The 20,379-nt window shown below is 41.8% G+C and overlaps 1 protein-coding gene across 5 annotated transcripts in view; it reads left to right on the forward strand.

Annotated features, from left to right (window-relative positions):
* The window catches only part of SIPA1L3 (signal induced proliferation associated 1 like 3), a 349,276-nt gene that overhangs the window by 264,498 nt on the left and 64,399 nt on the right, over positions 1-20,379 (forward strand). For all 5 annotated transcript variants that reach the window (XM_053721794.1, XM_053721796.1, XM_053721797.1 and 2 more), the window contains 2 exons: positions 370-473; positions 9,987-10,093. In XM_053721794.1, the coding sequence (XP_053577769.1) occupies positions 370-473; positions 9,987-10,093 (211 nt within the window). The remainder of the gene's footprint in view (positions 1-369; positions 474-9,986; positions 10,094-20,379) is intronic.

Below are 20,379 nucleotides of genomic sequence, written 5' to 3' on the forward strand. Positions count from 1 at the left end.
AAAGGAAAGACAGGAGTTTGGCGTGAGGAGAGACAGTAGATTGGATAGACTGGAGGTTGGAAATAGAAGAAATATGAGTTTGGCGTGAGAGGATAGGAGCTTGGTGAAAGATATGGGACATTGGCAAGATGGAAGTAGCTTGTTGAAATGTTAGATGCTTGGCTAGAGGGTAAAGACCAGAGCCTGGCAGAAGGGTATTGGAGATACGGGAATTGGAGGAAGACAAGAGATTAAAATCTGGAGGGAGTTGGAGACTGGAGCCTTGGAGTTTGAGTTCAAGGGCCCAATGAAATTAGAGTTATTTTCTGTATGGCAATATGTGCACCTTGTCATATGATATGTGTACTTACAATGTGTCCTTTTATGCAGGATTGGCACACCCCAGCGCTCTGCTCAGCAGCTGGACACATATTATATATTAGAGGGGTCCAGTGGAGGAAGTCAAGAGATATCCTCAGAGAGACATAAACCAGGTTGGTTCTAACAATTATTAATGTAAGTAATACAACTGACCCTTGGATCTCTAGATCATGGTTCCTCCTTCTGGTTTTGGAACATATCAACTTGAATGCAGATTTAGTAGACATACAGGGGCAGCCAGGGGTGTATTTTTCCCGACTTACAAAGCAAGTAGCAAAGGTGGCATTTAAGAAGGAGAAATAACATTTGTAATCATCAATGTTTAATGAGCAATATATAGTTGTTGCATTTATAGGTTGTTTATATATATATATATATATATATATATATATATATATATACACACACACACACACACACATATATATATATATGTATACAAATTCTGGTTCTCTTGTTGTCGCAATCTGGCCGTCTGTGAATAGACAGCGTGCCTGATGCGCTTAGGGAAAACAAACAGTCCCGCTCAGTAGAGCCAAGAGCGGCGTACTGTAAAAATAATTTTCGTAGGGAATTTTCTCTGAAATCCTTTCAGGTAGAAAGCTGGCACTAAGCTGATATTATATAATTCTGTGTAGAATTCTATAACATTATTTTGTGTATTTACTGGCCATTTAAATAGAGGTTAAAAGTGTCGGTCTCACAGACAGCTGTCGTTTCTGCTCTCTGTCAGCCAACATACAAGGTGCAGTGCTGCTGTTATGTTAAATCCCACCTATACAAGAAAGAGAAGCACTCTACCAGGAATGAACAACTGCTTAGTTGCTTTTTCTTTGGTGGGTCACCATCTGGGACATCTCCAGTGACTCAAGTGTCAAGACGATGAGAATTCTAGCAGATCACATGAATTGGTCCTTCACCTTTTGGTTGGTCCTTAACCTTTTGGTTGGTCCTTCACTAGTATTCCACAAATGAGCACTGCTGCTAAAAATCTTTAGGTTACTTGTTTGTTACGTAGTATAGGGATTATGCATCTGCACTACCCCAGGTGGCAATCATAACAAATACCACCATACTGCTTAGTTTCATTGGCTGCAATTGGAGTACTTGACTTTTTAAAATCTGGGCTATATATCAGCAATCAAGCTTTAAGTTGATACTTTTGATAGTCAAGATTATTTATTTACTTTTTTAAAAGTTTATCTCTGATTTGATTGTACAGATTTAAAAAGTTTTGCCACACCTGCCCTAGTGCATGTACATTGTGAGGGTTTATTAAGACTATTCCATTTTTAGTAGACTGGAGGTTACGATCAGCCAGTGAGAATTACCAGGAAGTTATGATAATCCAGTGAGCATTACCAGGAAGTTATGATTAGCCAGTGAGCATTAATAGGAAATTACGATCAGCCAGTGAACATTAATAGGAAGTTACGATCAGCCAGTGAGCATTTACCAGGAGGTTAAGATCAGCCAGTGAGTATTACCAGGAAGTTACGATCAGCCAGTGAGCATTACCAGGAAGTTACGATCAGCCAGTGAGCATTACCTGGAAGCTACGATCAGCCAGTGAGCATTACCTGGAAGTTCTCATCAACCAGTGAGAATTACCTGGAAGTTACGATGAGCCAGTGAGCATTAGCCCCTAAGTTACGATCAGTCAGTGAGCATTAGCCCCTAACTTACGATCAGTCAGTGAGCATTAGCCCCTAACTTACGATCAGCCAGTGAGCATTAGCCCCTAAGTTACGATCAGCCAGTGAGAATTAGCAGGAAGTTACGATCAGCCTGTGAGAATTAGCAGGAAGTTACGATCAGCCAGTGAGAATTAGCAGGAAGTTCTGATCGACCAGTGAGAATTACCTGGAAGTTATGATCAACCAGTGGGCATTAGCCCCTAAGTTACGATCAGACAGTAAGAATTAGCAGTTCTGATCGACCAGTGAGAATTACCTGGAAGTTATGATCAGCCAGTGGGCATTAGCCCCTAAGTTACGATCAGACAGTAAGAATTAGCAGGAAGTTACGATCAGCCAGTGAGAGCTAGCAGGAAGTTACGATCAGCCAGTGAGAGTTAGCAGGAAGTTATGATCAGCCAGTGAGAGTTAGGAGGAAGTTATGATCAGCCAGTGAGAATTAGCAGGAAGTTACGATCAGCCAGTGAGAATTAGCAGGAAGTTACGATCAGCCAGTGAGAATTAGCAGGAAGTTACGATCAGCCAGTGAGAATTAGCAGGAAATTACGATCAGCCAGTGAGAATTAGCAGGAAGTTCTGATCGACCAGTGAGAATTACCTGGAAGTTACGATCAGCCAGTGGGCATTAGCCCTTAAGTTACGATCAGCCAGTGAGCATTAGCCCCTAAGTTACGATCAGCCAGTGAGAATTAGCAGGAAGTTACGATCAGCCAGTGAGAATTAGCAGGAAGTTCTGATCGACCAGTGAGAATTACATGGAAGTTATGATCAGCCAGTGGGCATTAGCCCCTAAGTTACGATCAGACAGTAAGAATTAGCAGGAAGTAACGATCAGCCAGTGAGAATTAGCAGGAAGTTACGATCAGCCATTGAGAATTAGCAGGAAGTTACGATCAGACAGGTTGAATTAGCAGGAAGTTACGATCAGCCAGTGAGAATTAGCAGGAAGTTACGATCAGCACAAGGAAGTTCTGATAAGTCAGTGAGCATTGCCAGGAAGCTACTATCAGCTAGGGAGCATTAGTAGGGAGTACACAACTGATATAGCTGTATACGTATCAATGTAACTTAACATTCTTTCTGGGGGGGGGGGAAAATCAACATTTAAACACTGTTCTTTAAAAGGATATTATTAAACAATCTACTCAATGACATGGTTAGAACGACTAGTGGTTGGGCCCCTAAAGAGCTGTAATATACAACTGCTTAGTAGCTAGTACTAAGTTCCTTTGTCTCTAGGTTTTAACATTGTTCCTTTTTGATTATAACACCTACAGCAGAGATTCTTGCTTCCCTCTTGAGATCTTAGCAGACAGCCACTTGGTATCTAATTTGGTTTGTTCTTTTGATAGCTTTTGTTGAAAAGCATACCTCATGAGTAGCAATGCACACCTGAGAGAGAGCTGCTGATTGGTGGCTACATATATATGCCTCTTCTAATAGACTCACCCAATGTGATCTGCTACCCCCCACTAGTGCATTGCTGCTCCTTCAACAGAGGATACCAAGACAATGAAGCAAGTTTGATGATAGAAGTCAATTTGAAAGGTGTTTAAAATTGGATGCTTTATCTGAATTATGAAATAAATAATTGGGTTTCATGTCCCTTTAACCCAGGTCAGACATCTTTTTTTTTTACCCCAGGAACTAGAGAAAGCTACTCTAATCGAGTGGAAGATGATACACATTTCTATACGATGAATAGTGAGCTATGAGTCAGGACACAATGGCCCCCATGTCCTAAAAGGCGAGCGGACAAGCTTATCAACTCGCTTATCAACTCGAAGTTGTCCGCTCACCTTTGCTACATACGGGCAGCGGACGAACAGGGTCCGCTGCCATATGTATCATTACCCGCTCAAGTGAGAGTGTAAAGCCCGCTCCTTGCGTGAGAGAAGGGACTGTCAATCAGGAGATCTAGCAAGTCTATTTGTGAAGATGCAGCGGTCATTGTAGGAAGCAGGCTTGCATATGCGAACCTGCCCCACAAGAGCTCCGGAGAAGATTAGATCCTTAGTACGTGGAGCTCAAAGCGTCAATCTGGATTTGTTTCATGGGCTCACCGTTAACATCTCACCGTTAAGATGTCTATAGACATTTTCTACACTTGTTGTAATAAGTTCAAGGTAAATTTAGTGGAGTTGGATTGTCCGGGCACAAATCATGTCAAGCAGCAGAAGGATATTATAGCCGTTACTCAGAAGGACCGAGGACTGATGCGATCTAAGTGACCAATCAATCTCCATAGAAAACCACAGGCTATATACGCTATGGTGATGGCTGCCTTCAAACCCTAGTGTTCTCCACATGTGTTAGATCAGAGACCAATCAGCAGCTAGCTCCCAGTAGTGCACTGCTACTTCCGGACTTACCTAGGTATGCTTTTCAAAATCTAATTTGTTTTGTTCTATTACTCTTCATTGTTGAAAAGCATACATAGGTGGGCTCAGGAGCTTTTAGCAGCAAAGCACTACTGGGAGTTAGCTGAACACATTGGTAAGCCAATGACAAGAGGCATATATGTGCAGCCACCAATCAGCAGCTAGCTCCTCAGCCTACCTTGGTATTCTTTTCAGCAATGAATAGCAAGAGAACAAAGCAAATTAGATAATAGAAGTCATTTGTAAAAGTGTTTAAAATTGTATGCACTATCTGAATCATGAAAGAAAACATTTGGGTTTTGCATTCCTTTAAAGTCAATTTGGAATTCCACTACCAGCAAATTGTAGAATCTCTATTATTTTTGTTTTTTTTCTACTGTGACATCGAGCAGTTATCACCTCTGAAAACACTGTGCAAAAAATCTAGCTGGTCTCTCACGTGAATATATCTTAATAAAATATAGAGTTTCTGGTACTACTCACTGGCTGATCGTAGCTTTCTGTTAATGCTGGTCTTAATTTCCTGTTAATGCTCACTGGCTGATAGTAACTTCCTGGCACTGCTCACTGGCTGATAGGTACTTCCTGGCACTGCTCACTGGCTGATAGGTACTTCCTGGCACTGCTCACTGGCTGATAGTAACTTCCTGGCACTGCTCACTGGCTGATAGTAACTTCCTGGCACTGCTCACTGGCTGATAGTTGCTTCCTGGCACTGCTCACAGGCCGATAGTAACTTCCTGGCACTGCTCACTGGCTGATAGTAACTTCCTGGCACTGCTCACTGGCTGATAGTAACTTCCTGGCACTGCTCACTGGCTGATAGTAACTTCCTGGCACTGCTCACAAGCTGATAGTAACTTCCTGGCACTGCTCACAAGCTGATAGTAACTTCCTGGCACTGCTCACTGGCTGATAGTAACTTCCTGGCACTTCTCACAAGCTGATAGTAACTTCCTGGCACTGCTCACTGGCTGATAGTAACTTCCTGGCACTGCTCACAAGCTGATAGTAACTTCCTGGCACTGCTCACTAGCTGATAGTAACTTTCTGGCACTGCTCACTGGCTGATAGTAACTTTCTGGCACTGCTCACTGGCTGATAGTTACTTCCTGGCACTGCTCACTGGCTGATAGTAACTTCCTGGCACTGCTCACTGGCTGATAGTAACTTCCTGGCACTGCTCACTGGCTGATAGTAACTTCCTGGCACTGCTCACTGGCTGATAGTAACTTCCTGGCACTGCTCACTAGCTGATAGTAATTTCCTGGCACTGCTCACTAGCTGATAGTAATTTCCAGTTAATGCTCACTAGCTGATAGTAACTTCCTGGCACTGCTCACTGGCTGATCGTAGCTTTCTGCTAATGCTGGTCTTAATTTCCTGTTAATGCTCACTGGCTGATAGTAACTTCCTGGCACTGCTCACTGGCTGATAGTAACTTCCTGGCACTGCTCACTGGCTGATAGTAACTTCCTGGCACTGCTCACTGGCTGATAGTAACTTCCTGGCACTGCTCACTGGCTGATAGTAACTTCCTGGCACTGCTCACTGGCTGATAGTAACTTCCTGGCACTGCTCACAAGCTGATAGTAATTTCCTGTTAATGCTCACTAGCTGATAACAACTTCCTGGCACTGCTCACTAGCTGATAGCAACTTCCTGGCACTGCTCACTAGCTGATAGTAACTTCCTGGCACTGCTCACTAGCTGATAGTAACTTCCTGGCACTGCTCACTAGCTGATAGTAACTTCCTGGCACTGCTCACTGGCTGATAGTAACTTCCTGGCACTGCTCACTGGCTGATAGTAACTTCCTGGCACTGCTCACTGGCTGATAGTAACTTCCTGGCACTGCTCACTGGCTGATAGTAACTTCCTGGCACTGCTCACTGGCTGATAGTAACTTCCTGGCACTGCTCACTGGCTGATAGTAACTTCCTGGCACTGCTCACTGGCTGATAGTAACTTCCTGGCACTGCTCACTGGCTGATAGTAACTTCCTGGCACTGCTCACTGGCTGATAGCAACTTCCTGGCACTGCTCACTGGCTGATAGTAACTTCCTGGCACTGCTCACTGGCTGATAGTAACTTCCTGGCACTGCTCACTGGCTGATAGTAACTTCCTGGCACTGCTCACTGGCTGATAGTAACTTCCTGGCACTGCTCACTGGCTGATAGCAACTTCCTGACACTGCTCACTGGCTGATAGTAACTTCCTGGCACTGCTCACTGGCTGATAGTAACTTCCTGGCACTGCTCACTGGCTGATAGTAACTTCCTGGCACTGCTCACTAGCTGATAGTAACTTCCTGGCATTGCTCACTGGCTGATAGTAACTTCCTGGCACTGCTCACTGGCTGATAGTAACTTCCTGGCACTGCTCACTGGCTGATAGTAACTTCCTGGCACTGCTCACTGGCTGATAGTAACTTCCTGGCACTGCTCACTGGCTGATAGCAACTTCCTGGCACTGCTCACTAGCTGATAGTAACTTCCTGGCACTGCTCACAAGCTGATAGTAACTTCCTGGCACTGCTCACAAGCTGATAATAACTTCCTGGCACTGCTCACAAGCTGATAGTAACTTTCTGGCACTGCTCACTAGCTGATAGTAACTTCCTGGTACTGCTCACAAGCTGATAGTAACTTCCTGGCACTGCTCACTGGCTGATAGCAACTTCCTGACACTGCTCACTGGCTGATAGTAACTTCCTGGCACTGCTCACTAGCTGATAGTAACTTCCTGGCACTGCTCACAAGCTGATAGTAACTTCCTGGCACTGCTCACAAGCTGATAATAACTTCCTGGCACTGCTCACAAGCTGATAGTAACTTTCTGGCACTGCTCACTAGCTGATAGTAACTTCCTGGTACTGCTCACAAGCTGATAGTAACTTCCTGGCACTGCTCACTGGCTGATAGCAACTTCCTGACACTGCTCACTGGCTGATAGTAACTTCCTGGCACTGCTCACTAGCTGAAAGAAAAGAATTGTGTTTACTATCCCTTTAACTGCCTAAATAAACAGCAGGATAAAATGTGAGAGTTCAATATTCTTAGCATAAGTTTCTTTTAAATGCACAGTACAAAAAAATGTATAACCGTGAAGATGCGCAGTTCTTTTTTACACTTTTTTTTGCATACCAGAGTTTATCATGTGTAATTAGTTGCACACTCCAGCCATTGTATTTTATATAAATTAGAGCTGCCTCGAGGGAAAGTCCCTACAGCTTAAAACTATTTTGTATTAAGATCTATAGATTTTTTGAATTGTGTTTTTAGAGATGATAACGACTCAATGTCACTTACAGTGGCAGTGGAATTCCAAGCATGTTGTTTAACTTTAAAGGAATGCAAAACTGAAAAGGTTTCTTTCATAGAGCATACAATTTTAAACACCTTTACAAATTATTTCTATGATCTAATTTGCTTTGTTATCTTAATATCCGTTGTTAAAAAGCATACCTAGGTAGGCTTAGGAGAGCTTGTTGCTGATTTGTGGCTGCACATATATGCCTTTTTGTCATTGGCTGACTAATGTGCTCAGCTACCTCACAGTGGCTCACCAGATATGTTCAGCTAGCTTCCAATAGTGCATTGCTGCTCTGGAGCTGGTGTTTATCTATGTGTTTAACGTCTTTGCAGGGGTTTAACACATTATTTTAAAAAAATGAAAAATTAGATAATACAAGTAAATTGGAGTGTTATTTAAAATCTAAAGATCTATCTGAATCATGAAAGGAAAAAAAAAAAGAGGGTATGAACTGGGAAGATGCAGAGCTAATCTGGGTGGCAGCATATTTACAGACCATTGAAACTTTATATTCTTGGAATTTTTTTTATTTATTTTTTTGAGGGAGTTTTAAAAGATATTTTGATAATATAAAATAAATAATAAAGTTGCATGAATTTTAAAGGGACATAAGACAAGTTGGGATAGACAAAATATAATATGTACTTTAATTACTTTACCTGCAAATTTATACTGCAGCGCCTCGCCATTAACCCTTTCTTTTTAATTTCTGAATTGTAAAGCGCTAACCCCCCCCCCCCCCCCCCCCTCTACACATTTCCTTCTATGGCTGTTTCTATATCTATTGTTGTTTTGGTAGAATGCAAAAGTGAAAAGGGATTATCTGCTGGAGCATACCTAGAAGCAAATAAACTGCTATGTTTCTGATTCTAAACACTGATAAGGGGGGTGGATCAGACTCCAGACAGCATAGCTATGTAACTAATTTTGCTTGTTTTTGAAAATTATTTTAAAATACTTGCCAGCAATTTTTAAACAATTTTTTGTATGCAAACTATTTTTACTTAATTAGCCCTTTTAGGGTATGCGCAGATCTCAACCTGTTTTATGGCACTTTTAGGAGGTTAGATACGTTGATCTCACCAATATTTGCCTTTTCCTGGAAAGCCAGCTCTGAAACACAATTGCCACATTTAATAGCATCATTAGACTTCAATATCAAAAAACAAAACTGCTTGGTAGAACAAAACTGGCGTTAAACTGTAAAAAAAAAAAAAAAAAAAATGATTTGCACTCAAATTAGCTTTGTTCTCTTGATTTTCTTTGTTGAAGAGATATCTAGATAGATAGCGTGCACATATCTGGACTACCGTACTTCATGACAGGAAATAGTGCTGCCATTTAGTGCTCTTGCTAATGTATAACGTTGTTGCAAAACTGCTGCTATATAGTACTGCAGACACGTGCACGCTTGTTTCCTTACATCCCTGCTTTTTAACAAAGGATAACAAGAAAACAAAAAACATTTGATAATAGAAGTAAATTGGAAAATTGTTTAAAATTGTATGTTCTGTCTGAATCATGAAATATGTTTTGGGGGTTTATGTCCGTTTATGAGAACATTACAGTAGAAGTGAAGGGCACTTTGAATTTGAAATGAGCAGTAGAATATTTGCTGGCGAATTTCAAAATGAACTCCTCCCCCTGTATCATGTGACAAGCATCAGCCAATCACAAAATGCATATACAACTGTTCACTTATGCACATGCTCAGTAGGAGCTGGAGCCTCAGAATGTGTGCATATAAAAAGAATGTGCACATTTTGATAACTGAAGTATATTTGAAGTGTGTTTGTTTTTTTAAATGACATGCTTTATCTGAATCATGAAATTCTAATTTGAATTTAGCGTCCCTTTAATTTCATCCTAAAACTGGAGTGCCAGGCACAATCCTGAAGCAGGATATGGGTGACCATTATGATTGGCAGCCAGTTCAGATTAGCTCGTCAGGTGTGTCATGCATTCAAATTAGAGCATTTTTTTATTATACTAGAATGTCCCTTTAAGAGAGTTGGACGGTAATATTTATTCCAGGGTGGCACAACCAGTTTAGATACCTTTGGCATATTCTTAGTTTCTATGTAACCAACGTACCAAACGGCTCCCATCCCCTTCCCCCCCCACTAGCACTCGTTAACCTCCTTAATTAACACACAGAGTTACTAATTATTCGCTGTCATCTGATGCTGCTACGCGCACGTGATGCTTGATTGGGGGTTTTGTCATTACAGAGCCTCTCTGGCACGTACCAGCACAGTCCCGGGTGGGCCCAGCCGTGAACAAGAGGCCGAACCGGCAAGAGCTGACTGGGAAAAATTCTCCCCATCGGCATTCGAGGGTGAGTGTGTACACAGGGAAAATGAGGGGGGGGGCTAGACGAAGCAAGGACATGCTGTATCTGTACCCTAAAATATGTAGATTAATATATTATATACATGTATTAGCATGCAGAAGGGTGCGTTTACAGCCACAGAGACACAGTGTCTCCTAACTATTAACCCCTTGTATGCCAGAGTGAGCCGCAGTGCGTTGCCTCACAACATGTTTCAGCGATCTCTGGAGTCCTAAGGGTTAATATAAGCATCACCAGGGCAGCTCTATATCCTATTCCTATATCTTGCGTTTGCCCAAACACACACTTGGTCTGCATGGCCCACATATATTGAAGATAGTTCCTGCTCACTTGGGTGAGGAATACTTGTGTATGCCAATAGCCTTATGATTCCTTTGAGTACCATAAAGACCATATATGGTGGCTAATTACGGTCACAATCTTGCATGTTTCTAGGCAATCCTGAATTCCTTAACACCCCACTAGGATTCCACTTTTTGTGGCGTCTTATTACTTAAAAATTAATTTCTTTGAGGAAATGCTTTCACTGTATTTGTCGGCAGTTAATCAATGCATTGCAAAAGCTCTGCATGCAAAATAAATATTTTAGAAGCCTTTACAACTGTCATTTGTTAGCAAAATTTGCATGGTTTTACAGTTCAGTGACACACCCCTTGAAAAGACTATTGAGTATATTAGTATAACGAACATTTTTTTTTGCAGTATCTTATCTTTTTACATCAACTGAGGCCACATATGAACATATTTGTAGCAGGGTTATGCGAACAGTATGCACTTCCCGTTCTCAGAACTGAAAACCACAACATTTTCACAGGAAAAGGGGGTCAAATAAATAAAGTGTATTGCAAAGTTTTCTTGCTACTCATATTAAAAGGATAGTAAACACTGAAAATGTTATTGTTTAAAAAGATAGATAATCCCTTTATTACCCATTCCCCAGTTTTATATAATCAACACTGTTATATTAAAGGGCCATAATACGCAAATGTTTAAACACTTGAAAGTGATGCAGCATAGCTGTAAAAAGCTGACTAGAAAATATCTCCTGAACATCTCTATGTAAAAAAGAAAGATATTTTACCTCAAAAGTTCCTCAGTAGCCACCTCCCATTGTAAAGGATTTCTAAGCAGCATTTTAGTATGTCTGTCATGGGACATCTGAAGGGATGAGCATCGTGCACTCTCATATTATTTCACCAATCAGGTAAAGGAAGCTTACTATGAAATCTCATTAGAGTCAAGTCAAATCTCATGAGATCACAGTAAGAGTTCATGACCTCAGCACTGCTGATGCTGATTGGCTGCTGTTCATTTCTTCATTTTTTTTAATTTTTTTACCTGCAGCTGGGAGCAGCTGAGTATAACTTTTTACACAGAACTTACTCTGCTGAGCTGAGGAGATTGAGGTAAAATATCTTCCTTCTTTACATAGAGATGCTCAGGTGATATTTTCCTGTCAGCTTTTTACAGTTATACTGCATCAGTTTCAAGTGATTTAGCATATGAGTATTATGTCCCTTTAATATACTTTTTACCTCTGTGATTACCTTCTGCAGACTGCCCCCTTATTTCAGGTCTTTTGACAAAATTGCATTTCAGGAAATTAGTGCTGACTCTTAAATAACTCCACGTGACTGAGCACAATGTTTTCTGTGTGACACATAAACTAACACCCTCTAGCTGTGAAAATCTGTCAAATGCATTCAGATAAGAGGCGGCCTTTAAGGGTTTAGAAATTAGCATATGAGCCTACCTAGGTTTAGCTTTCAACTAAGAATACCATAAGAACAAAGCAAATTTGATAATGCTAAAATTAAATGTGAAAGTTGTTTAAAATTGTATGCCCTATCTGAATCATGAAAGTTTAATTCAGACTTTAAAGGGATATTCCAGCCAAAATTGGAAACCACATGGGTGCATTTCGGTATTTAACAGAAGCAGTTTTGTAATATACATGCATTAGCAAAAATGGTTCTAATAAAAGCAAAAGTGTATTTAAGTATGCACCGTGCACCAGCATTTTAAACACAACACTTGCTAATAGAGCCTAAGGTGTCTGTACCATCTGTTAATGACTCAATCTGATAATTGCTGACATGATACAAGCCCCACTGATGATCTGAGCATCTGCAGTATTTAAAATGTGGGTGCAGTGACAATATCTAGCTTTGCTTCACGTGCACTTGCAGAGGAAAATGTTAACACTAAATCAGTGATAACTTTTACTAGAAGCATTTTTACCAATAGATGTATATTGCAAATATGTTTCTATTCAAACATGTAATTCATCTATGTGCATTTACATTTTGACTGGAATGTCCCTTTAATGGGGCAGATAGACAGATCAAAGTTCCTTTAAAACCCTTGGATGAATATTATCAGGACAAATACAGTAGATTTGCTTAATCAACAAATGCATGATAAATAGACAATGCAATAGCACTTAGTCTGAACTTCAAATGAATAGATTTTTTTCTGACAAATTTCAGTTATGTCTATTTCCACTTCTATATCATGTGACAGGCATCAGCCAATCACAAATGCACATACGTATATGCTGTGAATTCTTGCACATGCTCAGTAGGAGCTGGTGACTCAAAAAGTGTAAATATAAAAAGATTGTGCACATTTTGATAATGGAAGTAAATTGGAAAGTTGTTTAAAACTGCTGCTCTATCTGAATCATGAAAGTTTAATTTTGGCTTGAGTATCCCTTTTAATGTAGACGTTCTATCTCCACAATCTTTTATGAAGACAAAAGTAATCACTAAGACAGTCTGCAATTTACTTATCTCTTTCTACTGTTCTGCCATCAGCTGTTTTCAGTTTTATTATTCCAACCTTAGTTTTTCTCCTTTCGCTGATATATCTAAAGAAGGTTTTATCTCCATATTTTATTGACTAATTGTTGCAGGGTAAATGTTCTGAATCCAACAGTCTTGCAGGATTTACTCCATTCTCTTGGGGGGGGCATAATGATTCCTAGTGTTAAATTACCAGTTATTATAGTCTCTAGGCTCTAAATCAGGGATGGGGGGAATCCTTGGCCCTCCAGATGTTTCAGAACTACATTTCCCATGATGCTCAACTGGACTTCAGAGTGCCTAAGCTTCATGGGTAATGAAGTTCTGAAAAAATCAGGAGTGCCAAGGTTTTCCTTGGCCCTCCAGAACTACATTACCCATGATGCTTAGGCACTCTGAAGTCCAGTTGAGCATCATGGGAAATGTAGTTCTGAAACATCTGAAGGGCCAAGGTTCCCCATCCCTGGTTTAAAGGGATATGAAAATGTATTTTATGATTCAGATAGAGCACACTAACTTCTATTATCTAATTTGCATAATACTCTTGGTATCCTTTCTTAAAAAAAAGCATATCTAGGTAGGATCAGGAGCAGTCACGCTAGCTGGATGCTAGCTTGGAAGCTAGCTGCTGATTGGGGGCTGCACATATTTGCCTCTTCTTATTGGCTCACTTGATGTGTTCAGCTAGCTCTTAGTAGTGCATTGTTGCTCATTCAACAAAGGATACCAAGAGAATGAAGCAAATTTGATAATAGAAGTAAATTGGAAAGTTGTTTAAAACTATAGGCTCTATCTGAATCATGAAATAAAGTCTGTAGACACTTAGATACAAGATAATCCATAGAGGTAAAAAGTATATTAATATAACTGTGTTGGATACGCAAAACTGGGTAATGCGTTATAAAGGGATTACCGTATCTATCTTTAAAAGAACAACAAAAAGACTAATTCAAGTAGACCATCCCTTTAAATTTCAGGAAAATGGGGACACAAAAAATAAAAGTATATGCACTTGCACTGTTTCTACTAAAGATGATTAAACATTTCATATTGCAATCTCTTGCTGTTTAATTTGATGTTAATTAAAGTGATGGTAAATTTGCCTCCATAACTTTACATATTCTGAAAGCTCTTGTCATTACTAGCATATTGATGTGCTTATTTTTTTCAAAACTCGATTAAACTTCTAAAAATCAACGTTTTTTTCAGGCTCCGTTACCTGATTCAATGCAGCCCCTGTCAGGGATTTTCTGATTGTGGTATTTGATTGGCATCTCTTTCAGCCAATAGGAGCCTCACCATGCGCCCCATGGATTTTACTCACAGCACGCTCCCGTGCTTGTAACTCTGCCTGGAAGTAAAATTGTGCATGCGCAACTCAATACGCTATTTGCGCAACTAAAACAGTGAGGCTGCTAACGGGTACAGGTATTTAGTTGCGCAAATAGCGTATTGAGTTGCGCATGCACAATTTTACTTCCAGGCAAAGTTACAAGCACGGGAGCGTGCTGTGAGTAAAATCCATGGGGCGCATTGTGAGGCTCCTATTGGCTGAAAGAGATGCCAATCAAATACCCCAATCAGAAAATCCCTGACAGGGGCTGCATTGAATCAGGTAACGGAGCCTGAAAAAAACGCTGATTTCTCCTACATTGGTGTGTCCGGTCCACGGCTTCATCCTTACTTGTGGGATATTCTCTTCCCCTACAGGAAATGGCAAAGAGAGCACACAGCAAGAGCTGTCCATATAGCCCCCCCTCTGGCTCCGCTCCCCAGTCATTCTCTTTGCCGCTCTGAACAAGTAGCATCTCCACGGGGATGGTAAAGAGTATGTGGTGTTAGTTGTAGTTTTATTTCTTCTATCAAGAGTTTATTTTAAAATAGTGCCGGTTTGTACTATTTACTCTACAACAGAAAGTGATGAAGAGTTCTGTTAAGAGGAGTATGATTTTAGCAGCAGTAACTAAAATCCATTGCTGTTCCCACGCAGGACTGTTGAAACCAGAGAACGTCAGTTGGGGGGAACAGTTGGCAGACTTTTCTGCTCCAGGTATGACTAGTCTCTTTTCTAACAAGACATAGTCATGCTAGAAGACTGTCATTTTCCCTTATGGGATCGGTAAGCAATTTTCTTAGACTCATAACAGAATGAAGGCTTATAAATGGGCTCTATACTGGTTGACACTATTGTGGGCTAAATCGATTGATTTATATAATATTTATATGACTTTTGGGGTGTTTTGTGATTATGAAACACTTTTGGGAACGTTTTTATTACGCCTGGCAGTTTGTTTAGACACCTAATCTAGTCAGGAAGGCCCCTTCACTCTGGTATGCAGAGGGAGGAGGCCTCATTTTCGCGCCTCAGTTGCGCAGTTACTTCTAGAAGCAGTGCATGCAGCTTCATGTGAGAGGGTCCTGTGGACATAAAAACGAATTCTAGAAGGCTTATTTCTGTGGTGAATAACCCCCAAGGAAGGTAAAAGCCGTGGCAAAGCTGTGGCAGGGACTGTAGTGAGTTTAAACTGGTAAATTGAACAATTAGCTCCGGTTTGCTCATTTAAGGGGTTAGAGACTTGGTGTGCAATACTTTCAAAGCATTAAGACAGTAGGGTGCAAATTTGTAAAGATCGGATATTTCCTTCATAGTTTTTCAAACATTCAGAAATAAAGTGTGCTCTTTTTATTATTTAAAGAGACAGTAACGGTTTTGTTTAACGTTTGTATTGCATTAATAGCCTGCCTAAGTCTGTCTAACATGTCTATACCTTCAGATAGCTTATGTTCTGTATGTATGGAGGCCAAGGTGGTTCCCCCTTTAAATGTATGTTCAAATTGTGCCATGGCGTCCAAACAAAGTAAGGACAGTACTGTCACATTTAATAAGGTTGCCCAAGATGATTCTTCAAGTGAAGGTAGTGGGGATAGTTCATCATCCTCTCCTTCTGTGTCAACACCAGTTTTGCCCGCGCAGGCGATACCTAGTACATCTAGCGCGCCAATGCTTGTTACTATGCAGCAGTTAACTGCAGTAATGGATAATTCTATAGCAAATCTTTTATCCAAACTGCCAGCATTTCCCAGAAAGCGTGATTGCTCAGTTTTAAATACAGAGGATGAGCAAGTGGGCGCTGACGATAATTTATCTGTTATACCCTCACACCAGTCTGAATTGGCAGTGAGGGAGGGTCTGTTTGAGTGAGAAATTTCTGATTCAGGAAAAGTTTCTCAGCAGGCAGAACCTGATATCGTGGCATTTAAATTTAAGTTAGAACATCTCCGCGCCCTGCTTAAGGAGGTGCTAACTACTCTTGATGATTGTGACTCTTTGGTGATTCCAGAGAAATTGTGCAAAATGGACAAATTCTTAGAGGTCCCTGTGCACGCTGATGCCTTTCCGATACCCAAGAGGGTGGCGGACATAGTGACCAAGGAGTGGGAGAAACCAGGCATACCTTTTGTCCCACCTCCTATATTTAAGAAAATGTTCCCCATTGTCGACCCCAGAAGGGACGCATGGCAAACAGTTCCTAAGGTTGAGGGGGCAGTTTCTACCTTGGCCAAGCGCACAACTATTCCCATTGAGGACAGTTGTGCTTTTAAAGATCCTATGGATAAAAAATTGGAAGGATTGCTTAAAAAGATATTTGTTCAGCAAGGTTTCCTTCTCCAACCAATTTCGTGCATTATTCCTGTCACCACGGCGGCGTCTTTTTGGTTCGAGGAACTAGAAAATTCGCTCCATAAGGAGACTCCATATGAGGAAGTCATGGAGAGAATTCACGCACTAAAGTTGGCTAATTCCTTTATTTTAGATGCCGCCTTTCAATTGGCTAAATTAGCGGCGAAAAATTCAGGTTTTGCAATAGTGTCGCGCAGAGCGCTTTGGCTAAAATCTTGGTCGGCGGATGTGTCGTCCAAGACAAAACTGCTTAATATTCCTTTCAAAGGTAAGACCCTTTTCGGGCCAGAATTAAAGGAGATTATTTCAGACATCACTGGGGGAAAGGGCCTTGCCCTCCCACAGGATAGGCCTTTCAAGGCTAAGAACAAATCTCATTTTCGTTCCTTTCGCAATTTCAGGAACGGACCGTCTCCTAACTCTGCAGCCTCTAGACAAGAGGATAACAATTCCCAGCCTAAACCAGCATGGAAACAAATGCAAGGATGGAACAAGGGTAAACAGGCCAAGAAGCCTGCGGCTGCTACCAAGACAGCATGAAGGGGTAGCCCCCGATCCGGGACCGGATCTAGTAGGGGGCAGACTTTCTCTCTTTGCTTAGGCTTGGGCAAGAGATGTTCCGGATCCCTGGGCACTAGAAATAGTCTCTCAGGGGTATCTTCTGGAATTCAAGGAACTTCCTCCAAGGGGAAGGTTCCACTTGTCTCGCTTATCTTCAGACCAGATAAAGAGACAGGCATTCTTACATTGCGTAGAGGACCTATTAAAGATAGGAGTGATACACCCAGTTCCAACAGCGGAACAAGGACTGGGTTTTTACTCAAACCTGTTCGTAGTTCCCAAAAAAGAGGGAACTTTCAGGCCAATTCTGGATTTAAAAATTCTAAACAAATTCCTCAGAGTTCCATCATTCAAGATGGAAACCATTCGGACGATTTTACCAACAATCCAGGAGGGTCAATACATGACTACCGTGGACTTAAAGGATGCGTACCTACATATTCCTATCCACAAAGATCATCATCAGTTCCTAAGGTTCGCCTTTCTGGACAAACATTACCAGTTCGTGGCTCTTCCATTCGGTTTAGCCACCGCTCCCAGAATTTTCACAAAGGTGCTAGGGTCCCTACTAGCGGTTCTAAGACCAAGGGGCATTGCTGTAGCACCTTACCTAGACGACATTTTAATTCAAGCGTCGTCCCTTTCCAAAGCAAGGGCTCATACAGACATTGTGTTAGCCTTTCTCAGGTCTCACGGGTGGAAGGTGAACGTAGGAAAGAGTTCCCTGTCCCCGTCCACAAGGGTTCCTTTTCTGGGAACAATAATAGATTCTGTAGAAATGAAGATTTTTCTGACAGAGGTCAGAAAGTTAAAGCTTCTAAAAGCTTGTCGAGTTCTTCAATCTATTCCTCAGCCTTCCATAGCTCAGTGCATGGAGGTAATAGGATTAATGGTTGCAGCAATGGACGTGGTTCCTTTTGCTCGAATTCATCTAAGACCATTACAACTGTGCATGCTCAAACAGTGGAATGGGGATTATGCAGACTTGTCTCCCCAGATTCAAGTAGACCAGGTAACCAGAGACTCACTCCGCTGGTGGTTGACTCAGGATCACCTGTCTCAGGGAATGAGTTTCCGCAGACCAGAGTGGTCATCGTCACGACCGACGCCAGTCTCTTAGGCTGGGGCGCGGTCTGGGACTCCCTGAAAGCTCAGGGTCTATGGTCTCGGGAAGAGTCTCTTCTCCCGATAAACATTTTGGAACTGAGAGCGATATTCAATGCGCTCCTGGCCTGGCCTCACCTAGCAAAGGCCAGATTAATAAGATTTCAGTCGGACAACATGACGACTGTAGCGTACATCAATCATCAGGGGGGAACAAAGAGTTCCTTGGCGATGAGAGAGGTATCCAAGATCATCAAATGGGCGGAGGATCACTCCTGCCACCTATCTGCAATCCACATCCCAGGAGTAGACAACTGGGAGGCGGATTATTTGAGTCGTCAGACTTTCCATCCGGGGGAGTGGGAACTCCACCCGGAGGTCTTTGCCCAATTAACTCACCTATGAGGCACTCCAGATATGGATCTGATGGCGTCTCATCAGAACTTCAAGGTTCCTCGATACGGGTCCAGATCCAGGGATCCCAGGGTGACACTGGTGGATGCATTAGTGGCGCCTTGGTCGTTCAATCTAGCTTATTTGTTTCCACCGTTCCCTCTCCTTCCCAGGCTTGTAGCCAGGATCAAACAGGAGAAGGCCTCTGTGATTCTAATAGCTCCTGCATGGCCACGCAGGACTTGGTATGCAGACCTGGTGAATATGTCATCGGCTCCACCATGGACGCTACTTTTGAGACAGGATCTTCTAGTACAAGGTCCATTCGAACATCCAAATCTAGTCTCTCTGCAACTGAATGCTTGGAAATTGAACGCTTGATTCTATCTAAGCGTGGGTTTTCAGATTCAGTTATAGATACTCTGGTTCAAGCCAGAAAACCTGTGACTAGAAAAATTTACCATAAGATATGGCAAAAATATATCTGTTGGTGCGAATCCAAGGGATTCTCTTGGAGTAAAATTAAAATTCCTAGGATTCTTTCCTTTCTCCAAGAGGGTTTGGATAAAGGTTTGTCAGCTAGTTCTTTAAAAGGACAGATATCTGCTCTGTCTGTTTTGTTACACAAACGTCTGGCAGCCGTGCCAGATGTACAGGCGTTTGTACAGGCGTTAGTTAGAATTAAGCCTGTCTACAGACCTATGACTCCTCCTTGGAGTCTAAATTTAGTTCTTTCAGTTCTTCAGGGGGTTCCGTTTGAACCCATGCATTCCATAGATATTAAGTTACTATCTTGGAAAGTTCTGTTTTTGGTTGCTATTTCTTCTGCTAGAAGAGTTTCTGAATTATCTGCTTTGCAGTGTACTTCTTCTTATCTGGTATTCCATACAGATAAGGTAGTTCTACGTACCAAGCCTGGTTTTCTTCCAAAGGTGGTTTCCAACAGGAATATTAACCAGGAAATAGTTGTTCCTTCTCTGTGTCCGAATCCAGTTTCGAAGAAGGAACGTTTGTTACACAACCTAGATGTGGTCCGTGCTTTAAAATTGTATTTAGAAGCAACAAAGGATTTCAGACAGACATCATCCTTGTTTGTCGTTTATTCTGGTAAGAGGAGAGGGCAGAAAGCTACTGCTACCTCTTTCTTTTTGGCTGAAAAGCATCATCCGATTGGCTTATGAGACTGCCGGACGGCAGCCTCCTGAACGAATTACAGCTCACTCTACTAGAGCTGTGGCTTCCACATGGGCCTTCAAGAACGAGGCTTCTGTTGATCAGATCTGTAAGGCAGCGACTTGGTCTTCTCTGCATACTTTTGCCAAATTTTACAAATTCGATACTTATGCTTCTTCGGAGGCTGTTTTTGGGAGAAAGGTTCTGCAAGCCGTGGTGCCTTCCGTTTAGGTAACCTGACTTGTTCCCTCCCTTCATCCATGTCCTAAAGCTTTGGTATTGGTTCCCACAAGTAAGGATGAAGCCGTGGACCGGACACACCAATGTAGGAGAAAACAGAATTTATGTTTACCTGATAAATTTCTTTCTCCTACGGTGTGTCCGGTCCACGGCCCGCCCTGGCTTTTAGTCAGGTTTAAACATTTTTTTATTTCTGTACACTACAGTCACCACGGCACCCTATAGTTTCTCCTTTTTCTCCTAACCGTCGGTCGAATGACTGGGTGGCGGAGCCAGAGGGGGGCTATATGGACAGCTCTTGCTTTTGCTCTCTT

Source organism: Bombina bombina, chromosome 7, assembly GCF_027579735.1.
Source record: "Bombina bombina isolate aBomBom1 chromosome 7, aBomBom1.pri, whole genome shotgun sequence".
Lineage (NCBI taxonomy): Eukaryota > Metazoa > Chordata > Amphibia > Anura > Bombinatoridae > Bombina > Bombina bombina.